A 25,252-nucleotide genomic window follows, 5' to 3' on the forward strand; every position below is an offset into this window, starting at 1 on the left:
AGTCATGGGTAATCATTTACATACATATTTAGATTTAGTAGCAGTTTTTTGCAAGATTTAACTTTTTTTTAGAGTGGCTATAACACTTTATTAAACATTAATAAAGGTTCCTGATATTTCCTCCACTTCAGATGTTATTCAGTAGTTTACTTTTCCTTGTTCTTGTTGCTGAGGATACTTTTTTTAGCTCATCATTATGAAAACATTTGCACATTTCTTTCTATTTCTATGTACATAATTATTTTACAATTCAACCTTTGTTCTTTGTATTTCCAATAATTATTGTCCTTTGTGCCTGCGACCCTGAATTGGATTCAGGGGTCTAGAAAATGGATGCCTGTCCTTTGCAACACTGTCACCCTTCAGCAAAGGTAGAAGAGTCCTCCACTCTGCATTCCAATCACGCTGTAGGAGCATGTTGTGAATCCTGAATCCTGTCTTGAAAACATGAGGTGTTTTTAAGTGCACTCAAAATATAAAGTCTCATATATTAAAACTATGCAACACAATGAATCTTTAAATTGTATTTTTAAAAGACTGATATAACTATTATTCAATCTGTGGTCAAGTCTTGTTCTTTTAGTTAAAGAATATTACAATAATTAACTTTTTCATCACTAGAATTTATAAAAAGGATTTTAGGCATAATTTAGGCCTGATTTATGTTAAGTTTCTAGCAGCCACGATAAGCAGTGATTTCTCTAATGGTGAGATTACTTAACACGATAAATATTAAGACAAAAACAACAAAAGAGAACAACGTAATAAAAGCTTTTTTAACATTTATATTTTTATTAAATGCGTTATAAAGACAAATGCATAAATTCACTAGGAGGCAAATTAAAAAACAGAATAAATGTTTAGAAAAATGAAGCTGAAATGAGCTGAAAGTATAAGAGACCAGAGGTTTGATCAGTTATCAAATCATCTGTCTAACTGTTTATTCTAAATAATATTCTTCTCGTTGATGCTTTCATCACAGCAGTGTTCAAACTCTTCAGCACTTTGAGGGAAGTAGATGTCGGCTTTGTGGTCATCATCATGCTCAATATGTTTCAGGTGGACGACCATGTGCAGGGCGTAGGCCAGGACCAGCAGCAGGATGAGGGATGTGATGAGGCCCATCAGGATGGCGGGTGTCAGAATGATGGTGCAGTCGCTTGCCGGGGAAAATTTACCAGAGGTCATGTTGAATGCCTGGATCTAATGAGGGCCAGGCACATTTAGAAAACGGTCAGGAATATGTTGTCATTCTTCTTTGTACAGGTGTTAAACTAATTTCCTATTGCAAAATAAAAACACAGATACCTGGAAGTCGACGAAGGTGATGGACCAGCGGCGCGCGTTGTCAGTGCTGGGCAGCAGCAGGCCACTGTATCGCTGCAGGCTGCTGACATGGAGACAGCGATACGAGGAGGAGGCCGGAGCGTAGACTTCACTGGCATTGAAAACAGCCTCTTCAGAGGTGTTGTAGAACAGAGAAACGCTGTCCACCGAGAACCACCACTGACTTGAAGACTCGTAAAAAGTGTTGGATAGCTCCAGTCTAAAGCAAAAGGGAAAAGACATGAAAGTCCCAACTCTTTCTATAATGTATACGCCTCTAGTTCTGAATATTCCAACCCAAACCCTCAGCTTGAGAATCACAGACTTAGAAGCTCAAATCTTGATTCAGTGAGTTAAATAATTCACTTGCCCACTAGAGCAATCCAATGGAAATGTGACTGATGTAGTTACTGACTACTATCTGTAGGATAGTGACTGCTTTAAGGATGTTAGTGAACTGCTGAGGAAACAAGCCCCTGTGAACAGTCTGGGCTGTGGGGGAGTTTGGTGTAGTGGCCAAACAACGTCACTTAACTTCTACATCATGTGATAAACACTGTCCCTAAAAATCATTTTCCCCACACACAATCATGGAAGGAGATGTCTCTATAAAACCGTGTCCCACAAAAAAATAATCTTGTTATTATTAGAATATGATCCATTTGGCCTGATTACGTCTGTGAAGCCTAGAACAGCAGTGTGATTATTTTTGCTCTAATCACATTACATTTTTGCAGAGAGCCAACGGGGTTTTGCACTGGGAGATATGTCACACTCTGATACAGTCGTGGGAATCAGCTGTGATAAATACTCTATGATATGTGATCTGTGGGCACTGAACTATAGGAACATGAGGAAAATCCTGCATCTTACAGAAGGAAACTTTAATAACACATAAGTGTATATAAATAGGTTTAGTGCAACATCATTATAAAGGTACCTGTGCAACTAGGGGGTAGAAAGCAGTGCTCAACCCTTCTAAACAGAAAATACAAGGCAGTAAACTTTAGCAATCACCTAAAAAGATGAATGGAAATTGTTAAAAATCCCAAGGTAATCACAGCCATTTGTCAAGAGCAGAGGAAGAATGTGGATCCAGTCCAGGAAAAAGAGCAGACAGATCCTGCAAGTCCTAAAGGCAGCAAAGTCTTTGCAGTGCAATCCTGTGTCATAAGACTAATATACACCTAATTATATGCATTGACGGATTCTCCTTAAAACACTCCAGGGAATACTCAATGATTTGTATCAGACAATACACTTACATTGGATTGTGACAGTTAGCTTAGACTGGGACAGCGGGTGGTACTTTGTATATTGTTCATATTTATGACAATAAAGGAATCTTGAATCAAATATGTTGAAAAACTGTGATTATTGTCATCTTACATTTTCCACAGTTTGTATCAAAACTCTAAACTATGAAATGGTGTTTTATGATTGAGTTACTTCATTGTTGAGTCGATATTTTAATAATTTTAGTCATTTTAAAAGTCTAATCTGAGATGCACATATTCTGTTGAGTGCGTTTGTCCCACATTGTCCAACACAAACAAACTCTTTATCCCATATCCGGTTTGCTTGGATGTGATCGCCCTATGTACAGCAAACGGGCTCACATACTAAGGATAGTTTAACATTTGCTAAGCTTCAGTGCTACTCATGATGATTCATTTCATGAAGTTTCATTATTTGGAAGATGCTTTTATCCAAAGCGACTCACAAGTGGAGAGCAAAGTTCAAGCTGAAGTGCAGCAAGAAACACTGCTGCTGTTAAATCAATGTAAATCTGTTTAGATAAAAGAGGACAAGAGTGCATGAGTGTGCATGATTAGCAGTTAGGCAGTATAACTAACCTTATGACCAGGCCTCTCAAGTCTTCCACATCTCCAAATCTCATGACCAGCCTGAAGAAGACAGACAGACAAGCTTTAACATACAGAGGGTGCAGGTTTTGTGCTATAATCACAATCCTCAGACAAACATACATGGACCAATTCTACTGGTCTTGCATCTAAACTGAACTATGATGTAGTAAATTAAGGTCCAACTATGAACTATTATAGTAACAGATACCAACGGAAGGTCAATGCTCATGCAGGCAGGTGTAAGCTACATACGTGGCTTTGTCCTGGCGACACACAGACTGGCTGGTGTCGACCTGTCTCTGAGGAGAAAAGGCTCGCTCCGTCAGGTCCAGCTGTTTCTGCTTCTCATAACGGAGAGACAGTTTCCTGGCCTGCAACATAACACACGGCTGCCCATTGGACAATACCTGGCAGGTGAAGACAACAGCAGTGTTAGAAAACAGATCGGACAACAGATGTTTCATTGAAACTTTATGAAATGATTATTTTTAGTAAAACACCTTGAGAGGAGGGAAGGGAACTACCACTCCTGGTGTTTGAAGTAACTTCCTATGTGATAGATGCGGAGACTGGAGACAAGGAGAAACATATCGTCACAGTGATTTCTCTTCATATGAGACACGTTTGCATATATTTCAAATTACCGGGTTAGGAAAAGTCAGGAGATGGGGACTCAATACATTTACACACCTCTTGGTCACACACTCTGGTAGTAAATAATGTCAACACCTCATGGTTGCGGTTTTGTATTGTTGAGTCACATATTTTTATCTGGAATATAGTGAGGATGTCACTTACGTCACTTAAATGGTTCTCCGTGTTAATCTAAACATCTTTTTCCACTCATTTTACCTGCAACTCCTCTGCAAGCACAAAATGTCCCCCTTTCTTCATCCTTCCATTGCTTTCTTCATCTGAAGAGAAAAAAATTGAGGAATTCTCTTGTTTTGTAAAAAAGAACCACACAAATGATAAGACTAACTATTTCCATAGCATATATTGCACTTTGGGAGTGGTGTCTATGGACTATATCTTTAAAGGGATAGTTCGCCTCTTTTGACATGAAGCTGTATGACATCCCATACTAGCAATATCATTTATGACCATTGTCTTACCCCCTGCTGCGTCCTGTGAGCCGAGTTCTGGCCTCGTTTTGGTGTTGACGAAGGTAGTCCGGCTAGTTGGCTGGGGTCGCAAAAATAAAGCATTTTGCTTCTCAAAACAATATGCGTTCAAAAGAGTAATACATTTGCATCACAAAATCGTTGTGCAGGAAAAAGTCAGACCTCACAATCGCTTGGCGCTATTTTCTCTCCCTCCGTATCACTGCTGCTGCCACCTGCCAACAGCCACGCCTGTTACGGTGTTTGCTGCTCGGAAACAGGGGACTGCTCGGTCTGCATTTCGGTCTGCACGGTTTACACAGCACGCAGTGATACGAAGGGAGAGTAAATAGCGCCAAGCGAATCGGACAGTGGGTGACAGCTGTGCGCTTGTTTTCACTGAAACCTGGCTTAATGACAACATCCCTGTCTCCGCTGTACGACTGGAGCAGCTAGCATGCTATCGAGCGGACAGGGCACTTGTGAACGGAGGAAAGACTCGTTGCGGCGGGGTCTGTGTTTACATCTGTGATGCATGGTGCCGGGACGCTGTGGTGGTATGCAAACACTGTTGACCACTGGCGGAGTTTATGATCGTGAGGTGCCGTCCTTTCTATCTGCCCAGGGAGTTTACTGCAGTTTTCCTGGTCGCGGTTTACATCCCACCCACCAACAACAGCAGTGATAGAAATTCGGCACTTTGTGAACTGGACCAGGCTATCAGTGAACAACAGACAGCACACCCCGACGGTTTCATCATCCTCGCTGGAGATTTCAACCACGCCGATCTCAAGACTGTTCACCTAAAACTTCACCAGCATGTCGATTTCCCAACCAGGAGAGACAACATTCTGGACCAGGTTTACACCACACACAAAGGAGCCTACAAAGCCACCCCCCTCCCCCACATCGGACTCTCTGACCACATCACGGTTATGCTAATGCCAGCATACAGACAGAGAGTGAAAGTAACCAAACCTGTTCAGAAGCAGTGTGGCCAGTTGGGGCCTCCTCTGCTCTTCAAGACTGCTTCGACACCACAGATTGGGAAATGTTTAAGTAGGCAGCCACCGACAACAACAACCATACAGACATTGAGGAGTACACAGACAATGTGACCTCCTACATCAGCAAATGCATCGATGATGTGACCCACATAAAAAACATCATCACCTGGGCTAACCGGAAGCCATGGCTGACAGGGGACGTTCACAGGCTGCTGAGGGCCAGAGACAACACCTTCAGAGCTGGGGACGAATCTGGCCTGAGAACAGCAAGAGCCAACCTGTCTAGTGGCATCAGGAAAGCAAGAAAGGACTACACACAAAAAATAACCTCCCACTTCAGGGACAGCAGAGATGCACAGAGCCTATGGCAGGGCATTCAGGCCATCACGGACTACAAGCCTGCGCCACAGAGCTGTGATAGCAACACAGAGCTGCTCAACAACCGGAACAGCTTCTTCGCGCTTTGAAGCACAGAACAACACTTGCCCACAGAAGACACCGCCCCCTCCTCACGATCAGACCCTGCGCCTGTCAATCTGGGGTCAATCTGACTGGACAATCTGGGGCTCAGCACCTCACTGTGCAACTGGCTGCTGGATTTCCTCACTCAGAGGCCGCAAGCAGTAATGTCGGCAACAACATCTCGAGCAGCATCACACTGACCACAGGGGCCCCCCAAGGCTGTGTGCTCAGCCCCCTGCTCTTCACCCTGCTGACACACGACTGCTCAACATCCTTCAGCACCAATCACATAGTGATGTTTGCGGACGATACAACTCTGGTGGGTCTCATCACCAAGGGCAACGAGACTCACCACAGGAAGGAGGTCAACCTTTTGACCACTTGGTGCAGAAACAACAATCTCCAAGACCAAAGAGATTGTTGTCAACTTCCAGAGAGGCCACACCCATCACCTGCCACTGACCATCGATGGTGCTGCTGTGGAAAGAGTGAGCAGCACCAGATTCCTGGGGGTGTACATCAATGAGGACCTCTCCTGGAACACCAACACTGCAGCACTGGCGAAGACAGCCCAGCGGCACCTCTACTTCCTGCGCAAACTGAAGCGAGCGAGTGCACCACCACCCATCATGTGCACATTCTACAGAGGCACCATCGAAAGCATCCGCTCCAGCTGTATCACTGTGTGGGGCGGGAGCTGCACTGACTACAACAGGAAAGCCTTGCAGCGCACAGTGAACACAGCCGGAAAGATAATTGGTGCCCCACTCCCCTCCCTACAAGACATTTACAACATCCGCCCCACCCGCAAAGCGAACACAATTGTGAGCGATGCCAGCCACCCCGCACACAACCTATTCAGCCTCCTGCCCTCTGGGAGAAGGTTCAGGAGCCTCCGCTCCCGCACCATAGAATGCTGAACTCTCTCCCCTCTCTACCCCCAGCACCCCCACACACACACACACGCACACAAGAAATAGACACAAACACACTCACACTTTGGACTCCGTCCTCTATTATATCTGTCTGTCTTTGCACTTTGTCTTTGTCTTGTCATTTGCACTTTTATAGTCACCGTCACTTTCATTTTATTTTATCTTAGTATGACGATGATAAGCCTGTCCTCATTTGCTGCTGCCTGTGGACTTTAATGTTTACTGTTATGTGTTACTTGTTGGTAAATATCTTGTCCTGTCTTCACCGGGATAGTTAGGAACGCAATTTCGATCTCTCTGTATGTCTTATATATATGAAGAAATTGACAATAAACCTGACTTTGCCTTTGACTTTGATTCGCTGAACATGCACAGACGCACCCAATTCCTGCAAATACAACCTCTTCACTTTCCTCTTTGATAGACCTATGCAGGCTAAAGTAGGTTACGTGGTTGAAACAAGGAAAATCGGGTCTATGTTATTCTTCCGTGGCACATCAGTCTTAGCGTAGTCTGAAGGATGTATATGGGAATTTTTACAGGGGCACAACGCATGTTTACAGGGGCACGTGCCCTGGTAAAAAGTGTCTGGTGACGTGCCTGGCCAAAACGAGGCCGGAACTCGGCTCACAGGACGCAGCAGGGGGTAAGAAAATGGTCATAAATGATATTGCTAATATGGGATGTCATACAGCTTCATGTCAAAAGAGGCGAACTATCCCTTTAAGTTCCTGCATGTGGGTGTTTAAGTTAATAAATAATGCAATAGTTCTCAAAAACCCTTCGGACTATGATACCAAAAACAAATGCTTCCAATGAAAACAAAGATTTCTGTTTTTAATGTGAAACACATCACATTTTGGAGGTAGGAAGTTAAACCTGAAGGTAGCAGTCAACAATTGGTGCTCTCAGTGTTAATCAACATCTAACATGCACTAACATGCTTAAAGGGACACTCACATTAGACACATTTAAGGCTCTGTTTACATTAATTCATTTCACCATTTCTTCGTGTCGGCGTCTTGCAAACTATTTACATTTACACACAAAGTTGCTGTCCTCTCAATAAAAGCCTAACTGTTTACTCTGAAACGGGGATCGGCTGATTCGCCAGTCACATGACTAATCAGCCATCACATCACATGATCGCCCTTGCTTTATTATTTATTATGCTTTATTATTGCTAGATTTATCAGGGCTGCTCTGGACATTCGAAAGTTCTCGCGCCATTCTTCGGCAACAACAACTTGGTCCACGAAATTGTCCCACCATGCGCTGCTTCTTCCCGGTCTAACCCAAAAGCGGCGCTCCATGTACGGCTTGCGTTGCTGCAGTGGCTGGGTTCTCATCATAAAAGCTTGTTGAATCTGGCGCCTCCTTGCCACGTATTGTTGTGCACAGCGTACTACCAGCAGTAGGACATGGAGCAGGCTCCCATGCTGATCGTGGTTGTCCATGATTTCCATATTCTTCTCGATGACACGAATAGAAAGGAAGTGTGTAACTGAAGTGAAGCACGCCTGTTTGTTTTTAGTTTCCCAGCACTCAAGTCACATGACCAACGATACCAGCCTAGTGAATCAGGGAGGAGTACGTCCGCAGTAGCTAGAGCTCAGCACTGCGGATCCTCGTTTCCCTCCGTTTACATCTGCTAAAATCAGCATCGTATGCGAATGCTTACGTGGGCTCCGGCGTCTTTGAATCCTTCCACCTATGAAGTCGTATTCCAGTATTTTAATGTAAATGGACAGTGCATCCGCGATAGAAACGATATAGAAACAGATTAGTATAAATGGCACCTAAGTCTGATAATGACTTAGCTGCTGGGGGTACAGCAGTTAAGAATGAGATGAATCAGGGGTTTGTTTGCTGTAAATACACAGCTTACAGCTCACTTTGCTTAGTATCAACTGGGTCTGAAGTTGATCAAATCTTTTACTGTTTTCACTCTTCTTTTCCTTCTTACTCCGTCCTTCATCCTTAATCCGCCATCTTTCACTTTCCTTTCTTGCCTTGTCTTTTCATCATCTCAGAACTTGAAATGTAATGAAGGAATAACTGAGCAGTGTTTGTTAATTTCAAAAGTATTTCTGAATGTAAATTTTAAAAAAATGTCAGAGATTAAACTGACCTGCCAACCTGTTATCTATCTATAGATAGATAGATAGATAGATAGATAGATAGATAGATAGATAGATAGATAGATAGATAGATCAGTCTTACCGTGGACGACAGAGGCAGCGCTGTAAACAGAAGTGATGGCAAAATTAATGATTATCATATTCTTTCACTATTTTATATTCTTGATAACATATGTTTCTGTGAAATATTGTAATAATACTGAAAAACTAATACTTGACGGATGAAAATGTTCATTTTCGTAATCAAATATCAAAATCCCAATCAAAACTAAGTCAGTGCCACAAAAGTAAATCAAATAAAGGCTCAGCAAATGTGTCAGATTCACTCATCATTAACTAAAGTAACATCATTCTAACTTCATTCTGTCTCATAAAACCAGTTCATGTGTATTTAAAAATGTATGAAATACACAGCAGAATTATGAAGATGAATTATAAACATGAACACACAGAGGAGAGCGACACCAGATGAATCTGTGAAGTGCTCACAGTGCATGTGGTAGTCCAGAAACCCAGCCGGTGACCTGGTGGATTAGTGTTAAAGTAACACTAGTGATCAGTCTGGCACAGAGATGTGTTGTTGCTGATTGAACCCTCTCTGACCCATATTACACACAAACGCTTGTGATAGTGAAGAATGGACCAAAATGTCTTGTAAAATAAGCTGAACACCAAACATCAGATCTGTTTTATTTGTATCACTACTTCATCTGCAGCTCAGTCGCCTGAGCAGCATCAGCATCTTTCACGCATTTCTTTATTTTGTTTTCAGACATGAAAGAAAAAATGCTTCATTAGTGTGTAGGCGTGGATCAAATTTTGACTATTTTCTTTAGCTTGAAGGTGTGTACCTGATTGATCTGCCTGAACTTCCTCTGAAAAAGAACTGAAGAGAGTAAGTAAATACATGAGGAAGGGTCTCAAGATGTTTTTAACACTTATAATTATACAGATACCATTTAGTTTTCAGTGCCATAGCATTCTTTTGTGTGTAAAAGTAAATTAATTTGGCTAAAAAGAGATTACAGACTAATACTCAGTTGTTATAATGGTAACAGCTGAGCTCTTGGAGCTGCTCAGCTGTAAATTGCTCCTAAGTTAGTTGACCTAGACTGAATGGAGAGCTGGAGAGATCTCCAGACACCATCTTTCAGCAAGGTATAACCACCTGCCATCCCACCTGTTAACAACTAAACTTAACAGAAATTAATCTTTGCTCACTTTTATTTGAACTCAGCTCACACTGTAACAACGTCAGAAAATTGAATAGATCAGTGACTATAAAGATTAGCATAATCTGAGTGTCTTTACGTTTTCAGTGGTTAACAAGCAAGTATTTTCCACTAGAATTAACTTGTAGTCTCAACTTTTGAAATGAAATAATGCAACAACAAAGAGTTTTTTTTCTTTTCAGCAAAGAGTTGAGTGAAATAGTTTTGGTAAAACAGAAAAGAAAAATTCTAAAAATGCAGTGTTAATAGGTCGACTAAAACCTTCATAGAACCAAGATAACGCTAAAAGATGCTTTTTAAGTGTGGATGATTTATCATTTAATCAAAGTGCAACAATATATTCACTGAATGTGCTTTTAGACCGTAGGTATTTACTCTCAATCATACATTCAGGCCAACAAAAATATAATCAATTGGTAAGTTTTTCTAATTTGATCTGCAATGAGCAGACAAACAAAGACGTTCATTTTGGACTCTTGTTCAAAATCTCTTCAAAATCAAAAAACACTTTATTATTATTATTATTAATTATTCCATCCACTGTGATCATTTGTGGATGATGATACATGAAGCCAGATTTCTGAATGATCTGCCAAAGTTGTTCTGTAGTGGATCATCTAATCTAATCAATAAGAGCTAAATGCCCACAGCATCTCTGTTTGGGGGGGGGGCTTTCTGCCTCTCAATAAATGTATTATTAATGTACTTTAGTCAGAGAAAAAGACAATAATGTGGTCAAATCCACTCTGGTTGACTAATCCCTACAGCCAAAACAAGGTTTAGCTGATCTTGTGCACTGTGTCAGAGCAGTGGACTGTGGATTTCGGAATTGCAGTGATTATATAATACACAATCATGAGTGCCCACAGATTACAAGAACGATGTGATGGCTCTCAGCCAAAAGAAGATTTTACAGCTTCTTAATCCTTAAAATAACATCTTACAAACATCTGCCTATGCACACACTGAGCTGACACATGGCATAAATTATCATCCTATTGGAGTCGCGTTTGTCAACTTTCACTAAATGGAACCACCACGCCAATGCAAACAGAAAAAATATCTATAATTTACCAAGTACTGATGCATAAAACTCCATTCACAAAATAAAAAAGTTGAAAAGACTCAGAAACAGAGCTGCCTGATCTCCTTCAGTAGGTCATTCCTGAGTCTGAAGGTCTAAATAGAGGTGATGAGATGCTAAAATGATTGCAATCTGCATCGTTATATCATTTGCTGTGGTGTTGTTTTTCTAAAGCTGGAAGGTTGACCCAAATGCATAAAACCAGGCAGAGAGATGCCACATTTTGAAATGCAGAATAGGCTTATAGGCTGTTTGGTAGAAAGCAAACAGGGAGCTAACAGGCTATGAGAAGAAAGAGGATTATGGGAAAAGGACAAATATGTGTGAGATGAACTGATTGGAAACAAAACCGAGGAGGCTGGTTCACAGTGGGATGCAATTCTGGTCAGAATTTCTATTTCTTTCAGTATTTCAATGAGAAGATGATGATCAGATCTCCCCAAGGCATAAAGTCTACAGATAAAACATTAATGTAAATGTTTTGAACAAGTGTAAAAAAGGGAAAATGCACAATGTAAATGTGAGATGTGTCTCTCAGGACTTTTATCAAAGTCTAACATCTAATCAGCTTGTTATGGCAATCAGAATCAGAATCAGAATGCCTTTATTGTCATTTTACATGGTACAACGAAATTTAAAGCCACCAAAAACAGTGCAAAGAGAGTGCGAATATAAAAATATGAAAAATATATAAGTAATGTAAAAAAAGGGAAGGGTGTAAGATGCACAGTTTTTTGTTACGGTAATAAAATAAATAAAATGGCTTCACAATCATTAGTAAAGTTCAGGTGAGAAAGATATGAACACTTTGGAAAAGGGAGATCAATATCCACAAAGCTGGAAGAAAACAGAAAGTTTTTTCACATGGTCATTTCATTAATGTGTGATGTAATTAAGAAATGCCAAGAGGTGGACTTGAGGTCTAGAAGACATAAAAACCCTTTCAAGAGAACTGGCAGGCAAATGAAAACCTTTTGAAGACTACTACCTTAAAGGAGGAGTCACCAGCAGAATGATATCAATTCTGATGAATTTTAGAAACAAATCCAGTTGTCTAATGAAGTTTGGAGAAAAAATGCCAAAGAACAAGAAGACTTTTGCAGTAAAAATGGACAATTTATCCCCCGCAAAAAACTAAAAGACAAAAAATGTTTACCAGATGTCATTCTTGTCATTCTGCCCAGACTTTGTGTTATTTTGAAGCTGTAAAGGATGACAATAATAGCAAACTTGTAATTTTGCTTCAGATATAAAATAAACATGTCATCCTCAGCTTTAAGTCTGATGTTAGCATCTTACTAACATGTTAGCCAGAGGGACCTTACAAGGTTGTGTGATGTTGTTATAATGTTAATTTGTGAGAAGTGTTAGTTGATTTAATGCAGATATCTGTGGGGTTTTGCTGCACTTTGTGTTTATCTTGTGCTTATCTTCTGCTCATCTTGCAGTGATCATGTGCAAATAAAATAAATCAAGCAAATACACTCAACTGAACCATGATATAGTAGCTTGAAGTAGTTGTGAGAAGGGGTAGACCAATTAATGAGTTGATTTTTGCCTCTTTTTTTAATAATCGGCCCATGACTGATAATAGGCTGATTACAAGACGGTAAACAGTTGCTGTGGAAAACATAAACAGTAAAAGAAGTGTGAAGCACGTGACGCTACCCCTCATATCTACCCCATGGTATCTATATAACAGAACAATGTGTGTTTACATGAACTGACGACCCTCAGTCGAAAGTGTCTGTAGTTGCTGGAAGCAACGACTGTGCTTGTGATGCTGCGACAGTCAAATAACATATTTTAAAAAATGGCATCACAAATCAGCCATCATTTTCCCAGATCGGCATCAACCACAGAAATGTCATGAAAAAAATATTGATTTAAAAGTGTAAAGAGTAAAATGCTGATATATAAATTAAAAGAATTCTGAGATTTGAACCCTGAAATTAACATGATTTTTCAAATTTTTTGCTGAAACTGAAGCCTTGTTTGTCGTAAATTAATGATTCTTTCGAAATCTCAGTTCTAATGATGCAATCAGGAGGTGTGACACCATGAGTCATGGGGACACTGATGAACTGGTTTAAGTTTAGTATTTAATGTGTCATTATTGGTGGTTTAATTGAACAATAACTGTCTGGTTCAGGCAGCTCTTTTACAATAGAAGCAGGTATTTTTTCCCCCCACAAGTAGAGTCAACATGGGCTGGAACTAATCAGGCAGACACAACTAGGATAGTAAGATGTTGTTCTTTGCCTGCTGGATTTGAATGAAGGCATCTTGCTAACATGTTAGCAACAAGGACAAGGTTTCAGCTTGTCCCTCTAAATAAAGGAGGGGGGAAAACAACAAGATTTGATACAGCTTTAAATATGAGAAGAATCAATGAGGCTCCTCGTTGGATTTGGGCCATGGAAACACACCAGTAATGTTGGAGGTGAACATGTCAGGAGTCAAAGATTGAAGAGCAGGAGAGGCACAGTAATCATGGAGGGTAACAATGCACATCTGTCTGCGCTGTATGTCTCTGCACCTACCTGTCAGCAGGCTGTCGGTGCAGGCAGGCACACGGCTGCAGATGGAGGAGGAGGATGCAGAAGCATTTCCACGGAGAAGCCATCGTTGTGGTGACCATAGTGTGATGCCAGCACACACTCCCTCTACATCCTAATCTACTTAATTCAGCCCACCGTCTTTAAGCCCATTGATGGAGTGAGGAATCAGCCAATCAGAAAAGAGCAGGAATGAAAGAGCAGAGCAAGCCCCACCCACTGATGAAACGCTTTATGGTTTCCACATTTCATCACTTTCAGGAGCATTTACATCACTGATTATTAAAGGTAGCAGGACTGACAATGATACTGATCATCTGCATGTGTATCTGACATGTTTGGGATCTACACTGATTAATCAAAAGCCTTTCACATACATAGATTATAAACATGGAACTCATAATATAACACTCATCTGTTTGTCAATGTGATGTTATTTAGACATTATATCGTCTTTAGGAAAATCTGGCCTTCATGGAAAAATGTTGTCCATTTGAGGAGGTAGCAGTCACCAGGATCACCAAATACAGGTTTGATTAAAATGAAAGTTTCACAATTTAAAACAAATCAGACAGTTTTGTGTTATGTTTATCAAATAAGCTTTACAGTAGCAGGCCATTAGATCAGTGTTTCCCAACCGGGGGTACGCGTACCCCTAGTGGTACGCGGAGGTACTGCAGGGGGTACGGTTATTAAGGCGTCACACTTTTATGGAGGACTGTTTATGAAGGAGACTCCAGTTTTGTGATGAATGTTACATGAGTTAGGCCTGTTAATGTATTCTTAAAAAGAGAGAGAAATGAGTTATGTTCATGTATTCTTAAAAAAAGATAAATGTTACTTGTTTAAGTTAGATAACAAAGGAAGATTATTTTGATTTAGTATTTATACTATTTTGGTTAATTAATTATATTTCAAGAAAATGTTTTTTATTCTTATGTTGAATTCAACTGAGGTTAAAAAATAGAGAAAGCCTGAGAATTTTATGTTCAAGTTAAGGATATTAAATAAAATGATTTTCATGTAATAACCACTGTGTTGCTCTACTTTTGGATAATCATTGCACGCGTTGTATGTGTGAGGGGGTACTCGTGGTGTGACAAGAAGGCTCAGGGGGTACTCAGGCCAAAAAAGGTTGGGAAACACTGCATTAGATGACTGCAGACATCAGCATTACATACTATTATGACAGAGGGAGGTGACTGCAGAGGAATAACTTTCAATTCCGCATGAAACAAATGTACTCACCAGGTCTGTTAAGGATTTCATGTCATCTGAGAACCTATGAAAAAAAAAATTAAAATAAGTAAACAGATTATTTATTTATCAGAGAGCATTAACAAGTTTATTTTTACACTGTGAATAATCCCACTACAAACCTTTGTCACAAACGTATTGAAATTAATATATCCCTCAAAAGGCATTATTGGATGAGCTCTGATATCATCTTTAAAAAAACAAACAAACATACAGATGCATGAACAATACTCTACAATCCAAACATGAAGAACATATCAAATAAGTTTCGATCAGGCTTTGAATGTGTGTAAAAGGAATCCTAAACAATCTACATTAATGTGTGTTACATATAATAAATATATATACATATATATATAACTTGCTGAGAAAGACATTCTAATGCATTACATGAAGGGATGATACTATAGATAAATAAAATACTTGAAACGCTCTCAAAATTAAACAGTAATTTCAATCAGGCATTCTTGTAGCCACAACTAACTGGGGTCCTGAGGGTAGACATTGCCGCAGTGCATCGTGGGTACTTCCTTTCCATCCCAGGCTCGCTTCTGCAATCATGGGTATGTCCCTATTTTCACCCGAAATACTCAATAATTCTGTCAGTTGTGTCAAAATTTTCTATCGATGCGGTATATAAGTATCTTACAAAGTAATTTATTTGTCTTTGTGTCGGTAAAATTCTACTGTGTAGTCGAAATTTAACCGTTTTTATGGTTCTATGTCTCCACAACGTGGAGCGGCCATAATATGTCTGAACTGCTAGTGGCGTGTTAGCGGCGCTATTTTAGCTCAACTTAAGTTTTAGTTATTGTTTAATATGCTCCCGGTCTGTTACTAAAATGACACATGTATTGTTGAATCGCGTTAAATTCTTAAAGTTTAGCTGTTTGGGTTTTTTTCCCGTAAAGTTGAGATAACGTGTATTTGTTTAGTGCCGCTTGCAGATAGCCTTGTTCACTCGGGTCTTCACACTTCGTCATTATATCACATATTATTGAAATGTCCAACGTATGTCTCAGTCGTTCAATGTGACGCTGAGAATATGGATGCCGTTTGTTTTTCCTGCTGCTACTTGCATTTCATATTCAGTGGGTCAAGCTTATAAAAAGGTACTGTTCCTCATAATACAATGAGCATCTATCTCGTCTCAGTGATGGATACTTAAGAGCTAGATCATGAACTGATTGGGGCGGCAGTGGCTCAGTGGTTAGAGTCGGTCGTCCAAAAGGTTGGCAGGTTCGATTCCCACTCTCGCCACTCAAAAAGATAGGTGGAACTGACAGTAGGAGGGGTGTCAGTTCCACCACGTTGTCACGGCCGAGGTGTCCTTGAGCAAGGCACCCCCATGCTCCCCGGGCGCTGATTGGCTGCCCACCGCTCCAGGTTGGCATCTGTCTCTTGACAGGGTCTCCGCGGATCCTTAAAAAGTATTAAAAAGTCTTAAATAAAAAATACTTTTTTTAAGGTCTTAAAATGTCTTAAATTTCGCCGATTTTCGAAGAGTGGCATTAAATTTAATCTGGGCGAAATGAAAGAAAGATATGTCTGGAGAGACGATTTTCTATCGCTCTGTGCACATTATGGCGACCGCTGACGTTTTGTGTGTGCGCCAGTACTTCCGGTGAAAACTTCCGGTGATTTGATAGCTAGCGCGTCAGGTTAGGGCCAGTGGCCGTAAACAAAGGTTAACTTATAGCCGAGAAGAAAGATGATAATATAACGTAGCTAAAAAGACTAGCTTTCTTCTGTAGCCTACTGCTTACCGATTTAGCAAGCCTAGCAGCCTAGTTGCTAATGCTAGCCGCAGTAACGTTACCAAACATACCTGACGTCAAGGTGTTGTCCGAGCAGGGGCAAGATTATGGGGCTGGCAGAGTTAACTTCATAATGGGTGAGTGCAGGTTTCATTCACTTGTTTTCATTCTTTCACAGGATTGATTCACTTCATTGGCTTATCCGATTGCTGGCCGCCGAGCCATTATGTGTCTGGGTTTGTGTGGGTTACTGATCATGGTTGTTAGCAGTCGATAGTCAGGTTGTGTGATGTGTGTGTGAGTGTGTATTTTTTATATGGGTAGGCTACGTGCCATTGACTGTATGAGCGGTCTGTGCTCGTTTTTATTTATTTGATTAGATTGGAGATACTTTATTAATCCCGAAGGAAATTTGATTTTGTCGTGTGGTTTATGCTGCAAAGTCACTGCCCATATATGGACAGCTGACTATTGCATAAACCAGTCTGTGCTTCACGTGAGTTGTCCAAAGTTCTGGTTTAAGTTCACTTGGGTAGTAAAATCGTTTTGCTAGTTGTAAAAGCACAGTAGACACAACTCGAAAATTAGGTTCAATTATGGATTTATTTTGCTCAGAGCCTCAGACATACAGACAGACAAATGGCAGCGAAAACACGCTCCTTCGCAGAGGTGTGACAATTGGGCACTATTGTCCTGTAGTGTGTGGTGTTCCCTTGTGCGTTCAAATCGTATGCGATTGTTTTGACACACTGATTCAGTATCACTGAAGCACACATTTCACACTGGACTTTTTTTCAACACCGAACAGCCTAGAGTGTAGTTTTTATATATATTTTTGCCGTGGTAATGGTCTTAATTTTTATTCTTAGAGGTCTTAAAAAGGTCTTAAAAAGGTCTTAAAAGTCATTAAATTTGTTGATTAAAAAATGTGCAGATACCCTGCTTGAGTGTGTGACCCTGTGCATGTACATATGTGTGTCAACAGGTGCCAACCTGGATGGGTTAAAAGTGGAGGACAAATTTCGTGTGTATGCATGTATGCATGACCAATAAATCGGATCTTAATTAAGAAAGTCTGGTGTCAGTGGTGCTTGATTTAAAAAAAAAAAATAAAAAAAAAATAAAAAAATACAAAAAATGTAACTCTGGAAATAAGCCCCGAGAGTAATTGAAGTAACTATCATTCACACTGACCTTTAATTAAATCTATTCCACCAGATAAAGTAAACTGTCTGATAATCTGTATTTGTGAGTTTCTATCATGTAGATGATCAAGTGGAAAGCATCATAATCGCCAGCAAAAAGGGCACAAGCCAGAAATTTGCCGTGTACACTTGTTCTGTATTTCCACACAATCTCTGGTGATTTTCTGGATTTATTACTAGGTTGCTGGCAGTCATCTCTACAGGAAGTTTGGGACAAATGTTGCAGACTTTGGTGTTTTCTTATTGTCAAACCCTGTAGAATTTGTCTAGAAACTTTCAAGCTGAAGATTGGAAGGGGTCTTATGTTTCTGCTTGTTCTTCTCGATCAGGAAAGTGTCGTGGTCTGCGTACTGCTAGGAAGCTCCGCAATCACCGCCGTGAGCAGAAATGGCATGATAAACAGTACAAGAAGGCCCATCTGGGCACAGCCCTGAAGGCTAACCCCTTCGGAGGAGCTTCTCACGCCAAGGGAATCGTCCTTGAGAAAGTGTGAGTACAATGAGACCTGCTGAAGTTCTGAGACAAGCAAGGGCTTCACAGTTATGGACTGAATGTTTGACATGATTGACTAGATCTAGATTAAAGTCACAATTGTTTATCATGAGTATTCATTCATTTTTAGGGAAAATGTAAACATGACACTGCGTTCTAATCCATGTTGTGTTACATTCCTGCTTATGTACAAATCTTTTCAAGAAAATAAAACGCAACAGCGACGTTGTCAGCAGTCACAGCTAAATTATCTGTAGTAGACTCCTGTCCAGTTTGGAGCAAGTGTGCATAAGTAATTTAGCGCAGAGATATAAAACTGCAGGCAATTGCTCAGTGAGGATGCAGTGCTGGTAATTCCAGCCTCCAGTGTGGTAGCAGAGCAGGGGTAAAAGTGAGAAACAAAACCTGATGACGGGCCCTTATGTGTCTATGTGTTTGATTACGAACAAACCACTTTACAATAAGGAGAAGGGTTTTAATTCAGATGAGGCCACAGCAGGTCAGCTGAGTCTGTTTCATTTTATTACTTGTAAATTGTTTGGTCATGTTTCAAGTTTGTACATTTTTGCCTGTAAAGGTGAAATGGCTGTAGTGTTTAGTCTTCCTCCATCACTGATTTTATCCTTCATCTGCTTGGGGTCGTGTTGATAAACTCCAGTGCAACGATTCGTCGTGCAGCGATTCAAGGAGCAACCGATTTGCGTTTACGTTTTATCTCTAATATCATTCGATTGTGTTAATTTGATTGTGGGAAGCCAAAATTGTAAATGAGATTAAAATCCTGATAATTGTGTACAGGCAAGACAACATGCTCATAAGCAGACAGCTAATAGTTTTTCAAGCCGTTGAGCATCATCTTTAGAGAACTTATTCTTTAGGTCAGTTGAAAACCTCGGACCCAGAGATTCTTGAACTGTCTGAAATTCAGATCTATGTTAATGGTTCTGGAAAGATTCTTCTTGATTTATTGATACAGTAGCTCGTAAAAATCAGCAGTCACAGTTAGAAAATAATTATTGTTTGAGTGTAGCATTTCATGTTCTCATGGTTTCACTTTTGTAATGCCATTTTAGCATTTTTATTCCATAAAAGCCATCATAGCCAGACGTTGCTGCCTGTGAGACGTTTCCTTCGTTACTGCATCAGACACTTGAACAGCATTAGGAAGGAACTCCGTGATGATATGGCAGATACGAAACATGACAACTTCTCAAAGGATGTGTTGAGTGACATTACAAGTTGCACATTAAACTTGTTTTTGAACAGTTTTAAAGTTGTGTGTTTTCCTTCTGCAGTGGTGTAGAGGCTAAGCAGCCCAACTCTGCCATCAGGAAGTGTGTGAGAGTTCAGCTCATCAAGAACGGCAAGAAGATTACAGCCTTCGTCCCCAACGACGGTTGCCTCAACTTCATCGAGGTAAACTTGGGGAATTTTGTTCTTCCCGCCACACATGCAGTTGTAGTCCAACTCATTTATGAATTGTTGAGTCTCAGCAGAAAATCAAGCGGGAATGGATGAAAAAAAAGAGCTGTAACACTTTTTTTATTTATATTATTAACTATTTACATTAACAACCAGTAGGTGTCGCAATTCAATGCTGTCTTTTAATGTCTGAGCCTGGCAAAGCATTATTACTTCGGTTTAAAAAAAAAAAGTTTTTATTTTTTTATTTTTTTGGGAACGTTGGCAAGGCGGCAGTGCGAGTTTGCTAAGGCGGCCGCCTTGACTATAATGCGCTGCGGGAAACACTGCATTGATTAATCTTTGGTTTAAGTACGAGATTTTTATTATATCCAACGGTTTTGCCTTTAAAAGTTTCTGAACGTGTATGTAATTCAGCTTTAAGATTATATTTTTACCTCTGTTCTGACCTCTTCTTGATGTTCTGGTTCCGTAGGAAAACGACGAGGTTCTGGTGGCCGGTTTCGGACGTAAAGGTCACGCCGTTGGTGACATTCCTGGAGTCCGTTTCAAGGTGGTCAAAGTGGCCAATGTGTCTCTGCTGGCACTCTACAAAGGCAAGAAGGAGAGACCCAGATCATAAAGAGTTGAAGCAGAAAATGAAATAAACATGTTTTCAATTACAGTCTGTTTGTCTTGTGTTTTTTGTTCGTTAGACACAGTTTCAATTTGAAGACATGCCCGTTAATGTGGCTGCTTCATCTGTTGGGTTAGTGTTCATCTCAGTTTTCCATTCTTCCAGCTGGATGATGAAAGGTTTTGAATTCACGATGCTATTTGGGGAAAAACAGGCTGATCATTAGCCGCTTTCGGACAGAGCCGTTCTAAGAACGCAGTTATAAGAACGGTCCTCCTCGAATTCCGTTCTGATAACTGTCCTTCCCCAGCGGAACAGTCTGCATTCGCACAAGAGTCGGGACCAGGTCGGGACTGATAAGGCGCGCGCAGCCGTCTGAGTCAGTGACGTGTTACTTTAGCCGTTTAGCGCCACATTCAACAACAAAACACCACAAAGAAGCTAATATGGAGAGCGGGGAGGCCACTGTGTTCATGGGCTGCATGATGGTGATATTAATCATGGACGATCACATCAGGCGTCTAATATCAAGGCTGGAAGAGCGCACAGAGAGAGTCAGGAGACGAAGGATCGAGCACAGGCCATACTTTTTCATTTCATGAAGGAAGAAAGGAGAGCAGAGCGTCGCAGACAAAGGTGTAAGTTTAACTTATTAAACACGCGCCGGTTGTGTCTGTGTCATATGAGGAAACATTTCAGCCGTGACAGCATGACATGGGGCGTAGCTACCAAACACCTCCGTCAGATGTGTTCCTATAGAACCCTGAAAAGACCCAGCCTCGGAGAAGGAGCTGAAAGGGTTATAGGAACTGAGGGCGATGGTCCCGAGTTCCTGTATGTCCGAATGCGGGAGAAAACGGCCCCGTGGATTAAAAGGTTATAAGAACTGCCAAAGGTTCCTACAGTCCGAAAGCGGCTATTGTTTCAGATCCACTAAACCACCAATATGTTGGAATGTAAGAGAATCTACCCTGTTCAGGTTTCCACAGGATGAATAAACACTTACCGACAAGTGCTGTGTATTGCATTGATTTGCATTGTTTTGATATTTGGATCTACTGATGAAGATGATAAATTTGAAGACCCAAGAAAAACATTAAATATGTTTAGTAGAAAAGTTAGCTGAATTAATCTGAGTAGTGGTCCATCTACGACGTCTGCTTGGTCAAATTTGACCATTTTTCCTTCAGATATTTTTTGAGTTGTACTTTGTTTCAAACTAACTACAACACAGATGGATAAAAAGGTTGGTTTTCATGGTCGGAGATGTTTGGTTTATCATCTGTGTTTTTCATAGAGATTTGAGCACAAACTACAGATCAAAGTTACCTTCAGATTCAGAGATTAAAATGCTTCTCTTTATATCCGATGCATTGCTCCATCCGGTGGAATGTTGAGTCATGGATGGTTGTTTAAAAGCCACCTAATTTTTAGGTGATTTACTTTAGTATGAAATAATATCAGTTAATCTCACTATTTCTGTGAGGCTCATTAGACCCAAACAAGCTTCTCCTGAAAAACTTCCCAGAGCTCTTTGAACTGGCACGATGACGCTACAGCCTCTTTAATTTACTCGTATTGAATAAATTGGTTTCACTTTGATAATTGCAATTTAATACATCTAAAAATGTGACAGTTGTAAAATATTAAGTTACGTTTGACACTTTTACTTTCATGTTGTGAGGATCGAATGTTTATTTATTCAGGTTAGAAAAAACTTTTTCACATCATTAAATTTAAAAAAAATATGCATGTTGACTGAGAAATTAAGTTTTGTTTTTACTCAGTTGGATGTTTGACCCCTATGAATCACTGAATTACTGTGATATTTGAAGATATTTGACCTTATTGTTCTTAAGAACCTTAATTAATTTGTTTCCTGTGAGTCTGATATTGTCCCACATGTGTAATTATGACCTATCATTTGGTAATCTCAGTAATTCCTAATTTTTGCACCTCTTAAGTACAATTTAAACAAAGTTTGCACTTCTACATATAACAGTTTTCCACCTTTTGAGCAAAGTTCTGACATTTTGTGCAGTAACTTTGAATCTTTCCTTGAAAACATGGACAAAAAACCCTGTAAATTCTTATTTTATGTATAGAGCATTTAACAATCAAGGTAACAGACGAGGGTAAATTGAGGTTGTGTTGCACTGATTGTCTGCTTATCAGTTCACTCAGAAACTCATTTGGAGAAGGTAAATATAGTAACAGGTGTCAGATCTCTGTCCCTCCTGCCAGAGAGCTGCAGCCAATGCAGCTTAAACATGGAGGTCGCCTTGCTTCAGATTTGTCCCTGAATATTTAACTCGCATATATTACACTCAGCTAATACAGTTGTGTTAACCCTATGGGTATATTGCGTGTAAATATTGGCGATCGAGCTCTCCGAATGCTCAGTGAAAGATCTGAGAGGCACCGCAGTCACAGAAAGAACCCATGTGACCATAAAGCTCTGGTTTCACAGTCCTCTCCTCCTCCCACCAGCCTTCAACCACAAGGAGCTTGAAACTGCAGGGACTCCTCAGCTGAGCAAAACAACAACACAAAACCACAAGGTAAAGTCAAAAACAAGTGACTTCTGCACTGAACAGAAAAGAGAAACTGTGGTTCTGACAATGTGATGTTAATGAGTGTTGAAGTTGTGTTTGAATCAGGAAATCTGACCTGCTGAACTTATAACGAACACTTTACTGCATTATATAAATGGTATTATTCTTATCCTTTATACACAGTGTAAAGGTCACAGGCGTGCATCTGTTTAGATGTTTAAAGTTTTATATTTTTTGGCAATTTAATTGGCATGGTTCTAAAATAAGTGTTTTAAAGTAGCACAAGGGAAGTTTGTGAACCTCAAAGCAATGTGCCTTTGAGTCATTTTCAAACACACTGACCTTTGCTTTGCATCCTCTTGGGCCTGAAGCACTAAAATGAAAAAGCCTGAAAATTACACCTAAGTTTGGGATTTCCAGCCCCACGCCACCCAGTTCTGCTCTATGATTCCATTTTTTGGGCTTTTGATGGCATCTCTGTGGCCTCTTTAATGTGATGACAAATCCATATTTTTGGCTGTACGTTTGCAGGGCTCACACAGAGAACCCACCAATGTACAGAGGGACAAAAGAGCAAAAATTCTGCCAAGTTCTCTTGTGTGACTTTTAGTGTTACTTTAAAATGAACACGAGTCAAGAGAGTAAGAAGAGATTTCACTCAATGAACGAGTCAGACTTCCTTTTTGCTCAGTTGTTGGTGTCATGAATTCAAGAGGAAATGCTCAACAAGAACCAATGAAAGTAGGCCCATTACTCGTGTGTTAGCCTACTTGCGCTGGCTCTCAGTGTGTTTTAAAAATGATTTTACTATTCTAAGACCTCTAAAGCCCTTTGTGGCCTTCCACCGTATTTATCGGACCTCTTAGTAAAATTATGAGCCTCCATGTTGACTGACGTCCTCTGCCAGAGGATTTTTTACTTGTTCCAGAGTCCAGAGGTGACACATCATTTGTGGTCAAAGCCCTTAAACTCTGGAACGAGCTACCTGATGGGATCAGGAGTCTTCTTATTTTACTTCTTTTTATAATTTTGTTCTTATTGATCAATTAGTAAACTGCCTTACAATTTGCTTCTCTAGCTATGGGAAGCATTTTGTTTAGAAGTGATGTAGCAATAAAGATGTTATCTTTATCATTTCTTATCAAATCAGTCCTCCAAATAGTTGTAATTGCAGGGTTTTATGCACACACACACTTTAATTAGTACACTGTGTAAATATCTAAGAGAACATGTGTGTTTCACACTAGACAGACGTGGATGTCTCAAATACAAGCAAGCCAAGAATATAAGTTGGCTTAAAAGGGATTTCTGAAGTCTTGCACTGTTTTGACCTTGTAAGATCAAATCAGATGCTAAAGATAATATCACGCTTCCACTTTTGTGGCATCAGATTGAGGAAGACTTAGTTTCTGTTTGAAAGTCCGCTGAGATCTGCCGACATCTTTGTCCACTGAAGTGAAACGTTTTTTTTTTTAAACATTAACATTGGACCTCACCAATGAAACCACCAAATTAAAGATGAACTAATACCTTGAACTGACATTGTGGATGTTGCCACAGCAGCAGATTGATACTAATGATTTGTGGGCACATACATATTCCCTCATGTTGAGTGGAATCATCAGATTTGCTGATGAACCTTACATTTTGCTTCTTGAACAGACTCGGGATCGTTTATGTGGACCTGATGGAGTTAGTTCGATTTGGAATGGAGGATGAGGATGGTGACGAAGATGCAGCCACTCAGTACATGATTGAGCAAAGTCTGCTGGAGGGCAGCAAACATAAAGAAACCCACAGAGACTCCACGACACGAGAGGACAAGAGGTCAGTCCAACAGAGACCGAGTGTTACTGTTTACGTTAACATTTGTACTATTTTTACTCACTCAAAGTCGCCTGGAAGGAAAGCTAAAAAAGCTGAAATAAAAGTTGAAATAATCTCTTTATGAGATCTGAAGGCATAAATTAAAAATGATCTTTCTTTTAAAAAATGTGTTATTCTATGAATCATTCAGACGTCTGTAAGAGAAAGTTAAACTAAGGAATCATGGAGGACAGTAAGTGATGAGAAGTTACACAAAGTTTTGTAGAAACTTTTCATGCTCTATTTATTATCCTTCTTTCTTTTCATGCAGCTCTAAATTGAAGTCTGCAGACATCAGTGAGATCGTCACTGCTATAAGACAAGGTGAGGCCAGATCATTAATGGCCTGAGCTTAAACTGTCAGGT

The 25,252-nt window shown here is 40.2% G+C and overlaps 3 protein-coding genes across 3 annotated transcripts in view; 2 read left to right on the forward strand and 1 right to left on the reverse strand.

The window, feature by feature from the left end:
* Positions 1-788: 788 nt before the first annotated feature.
* atp6ap1la (ATPase H+ transporting accessory protein 1 like a) lies at positions 789-13,845 on the reverse strand. Its single transcript, XM_075461822.1, has 8 exons — positions 13,702-13,845; positions 8,925-8,944; positions 4,047-4,108; positions 3,695-3,763; positions 3,447-3,601; positions 3,183-3,233; positions 1,309-1,546; positions 789-1,203 (listed from the first exon to the last, which is right to left on the reverse strand). Exons 1-8 carry the CDS (start codon positions 13,797-13,799, stop codon positions 946-948), a joined length of 951 nt encoding a protein of 316 aa, XP_075317937.1. The 5' UTR covers positions 13,800-13,845; the 3' UTR covers positions 789-945.
* Positions 13,846-15,466: 1,621 nt separating this feature from the next.
* Positions 15,467-20,513, forward strand: rps23 (ribosomal protein S23). Its single transcript, XM_075461824.1, has 4 exons — positions 15,467-15,536; positions 18,265-18,424; positions 19,723-19,843; positions 20,325-20,513. The coding sequence occupies exons 1-4, from the start codon at positions 15,533-15,535 to the stop codon at positions 20,469-20,471; spliced, it is 432 nt and encodes a 143-aa protein (XP_075317939.1). The 5' UTR covers positions 15,467-15,532; the 3' UTR covers positions 20,472-20,513.
* Positions 20,514-22,731: 2,218 nt separating this feature from the next.
* Positions 22,732-25,252, forward strand: part of asb14a (ankyrin repeat and SOCS box containing 14a) — a 49,455-nt gene continuing 46,934 nt past the window's right edge. The window contains exons 1-3 of the mRNA XM_075461825.1: positions 22,732-23,026; positions 24,683-24,847; positions 25,158-25,210. Coding sequence (XP_075317940.1) covers positions 24,708-24,847; positions 25,158-25,210 — 193 coding nt within the window. The 5' untranslated portion in view covers positions 22,732-23,026; positions 24,683-24,707. The remainder of the gene's footprint in view (positions 23,027-24,682; positions 24,848-25,157; positions 25,211-25,252) is intronic.

Source organism: Odontesthes bonariensis, chromosome 3 (assembly GCF_027942865.1).
Source record: "Odontesthes bonariensis isolate fOdoBon6 chromosome 3, fOdoBon6.hap1, whole genome shotgun sequence".
In the NCBI taxonomy this organism is placed as follows: domain Eukaryota; kingdom Metazoa; phylum Chordata; class Actinopteri; order Atheriniformes; family Atherinopsidae; genus Odontesthes; species Odontesthes bonariensis.

Excerpts from the sequence above, each read along its gene's own strand:
- atp6ap1la (XM_075461822.1), bottom strand. The coding sequence starts at position 13,799 with ATGGTCACCACAACGATGGCTTCTCCGTGGAAATGCTTCTGCATCCTC. Across the intron at positions 4,109-8,924 it reads CGCTGCCTCTGTCGTCCACG|ATGAAGAAAGCAATGGAAGG; the intron begins GTAAGACTGATC and ends TTTTCTCTTCAG. Across the intron at positions 3,764-4,046 it reads TGCTTGCAGAGGAGTTGCAG|TCTCCGCATCTATCACATAG; the intron begins GTAAAATGAGTG and ends CCTTGTCTCCAG.
- rps23 (XM_075461824.1), top strand. Across the intron at positions 18,425-19,722 it reads GGAATCGTCCTTGAGAAAGT|TGGTGTAGAGGCTAAGCAGC; the intron begins GTGAGTACAATG and ends TTCCTTCTGCAG. Across the intron at positions 19,844-20,324 it reads GTTGCCTCAACTTCATCGAG|GAAAACGACGAGGTTCTGGT; the intron begins GTAAACTTGGGG and ends CTGGTTCCGTAG.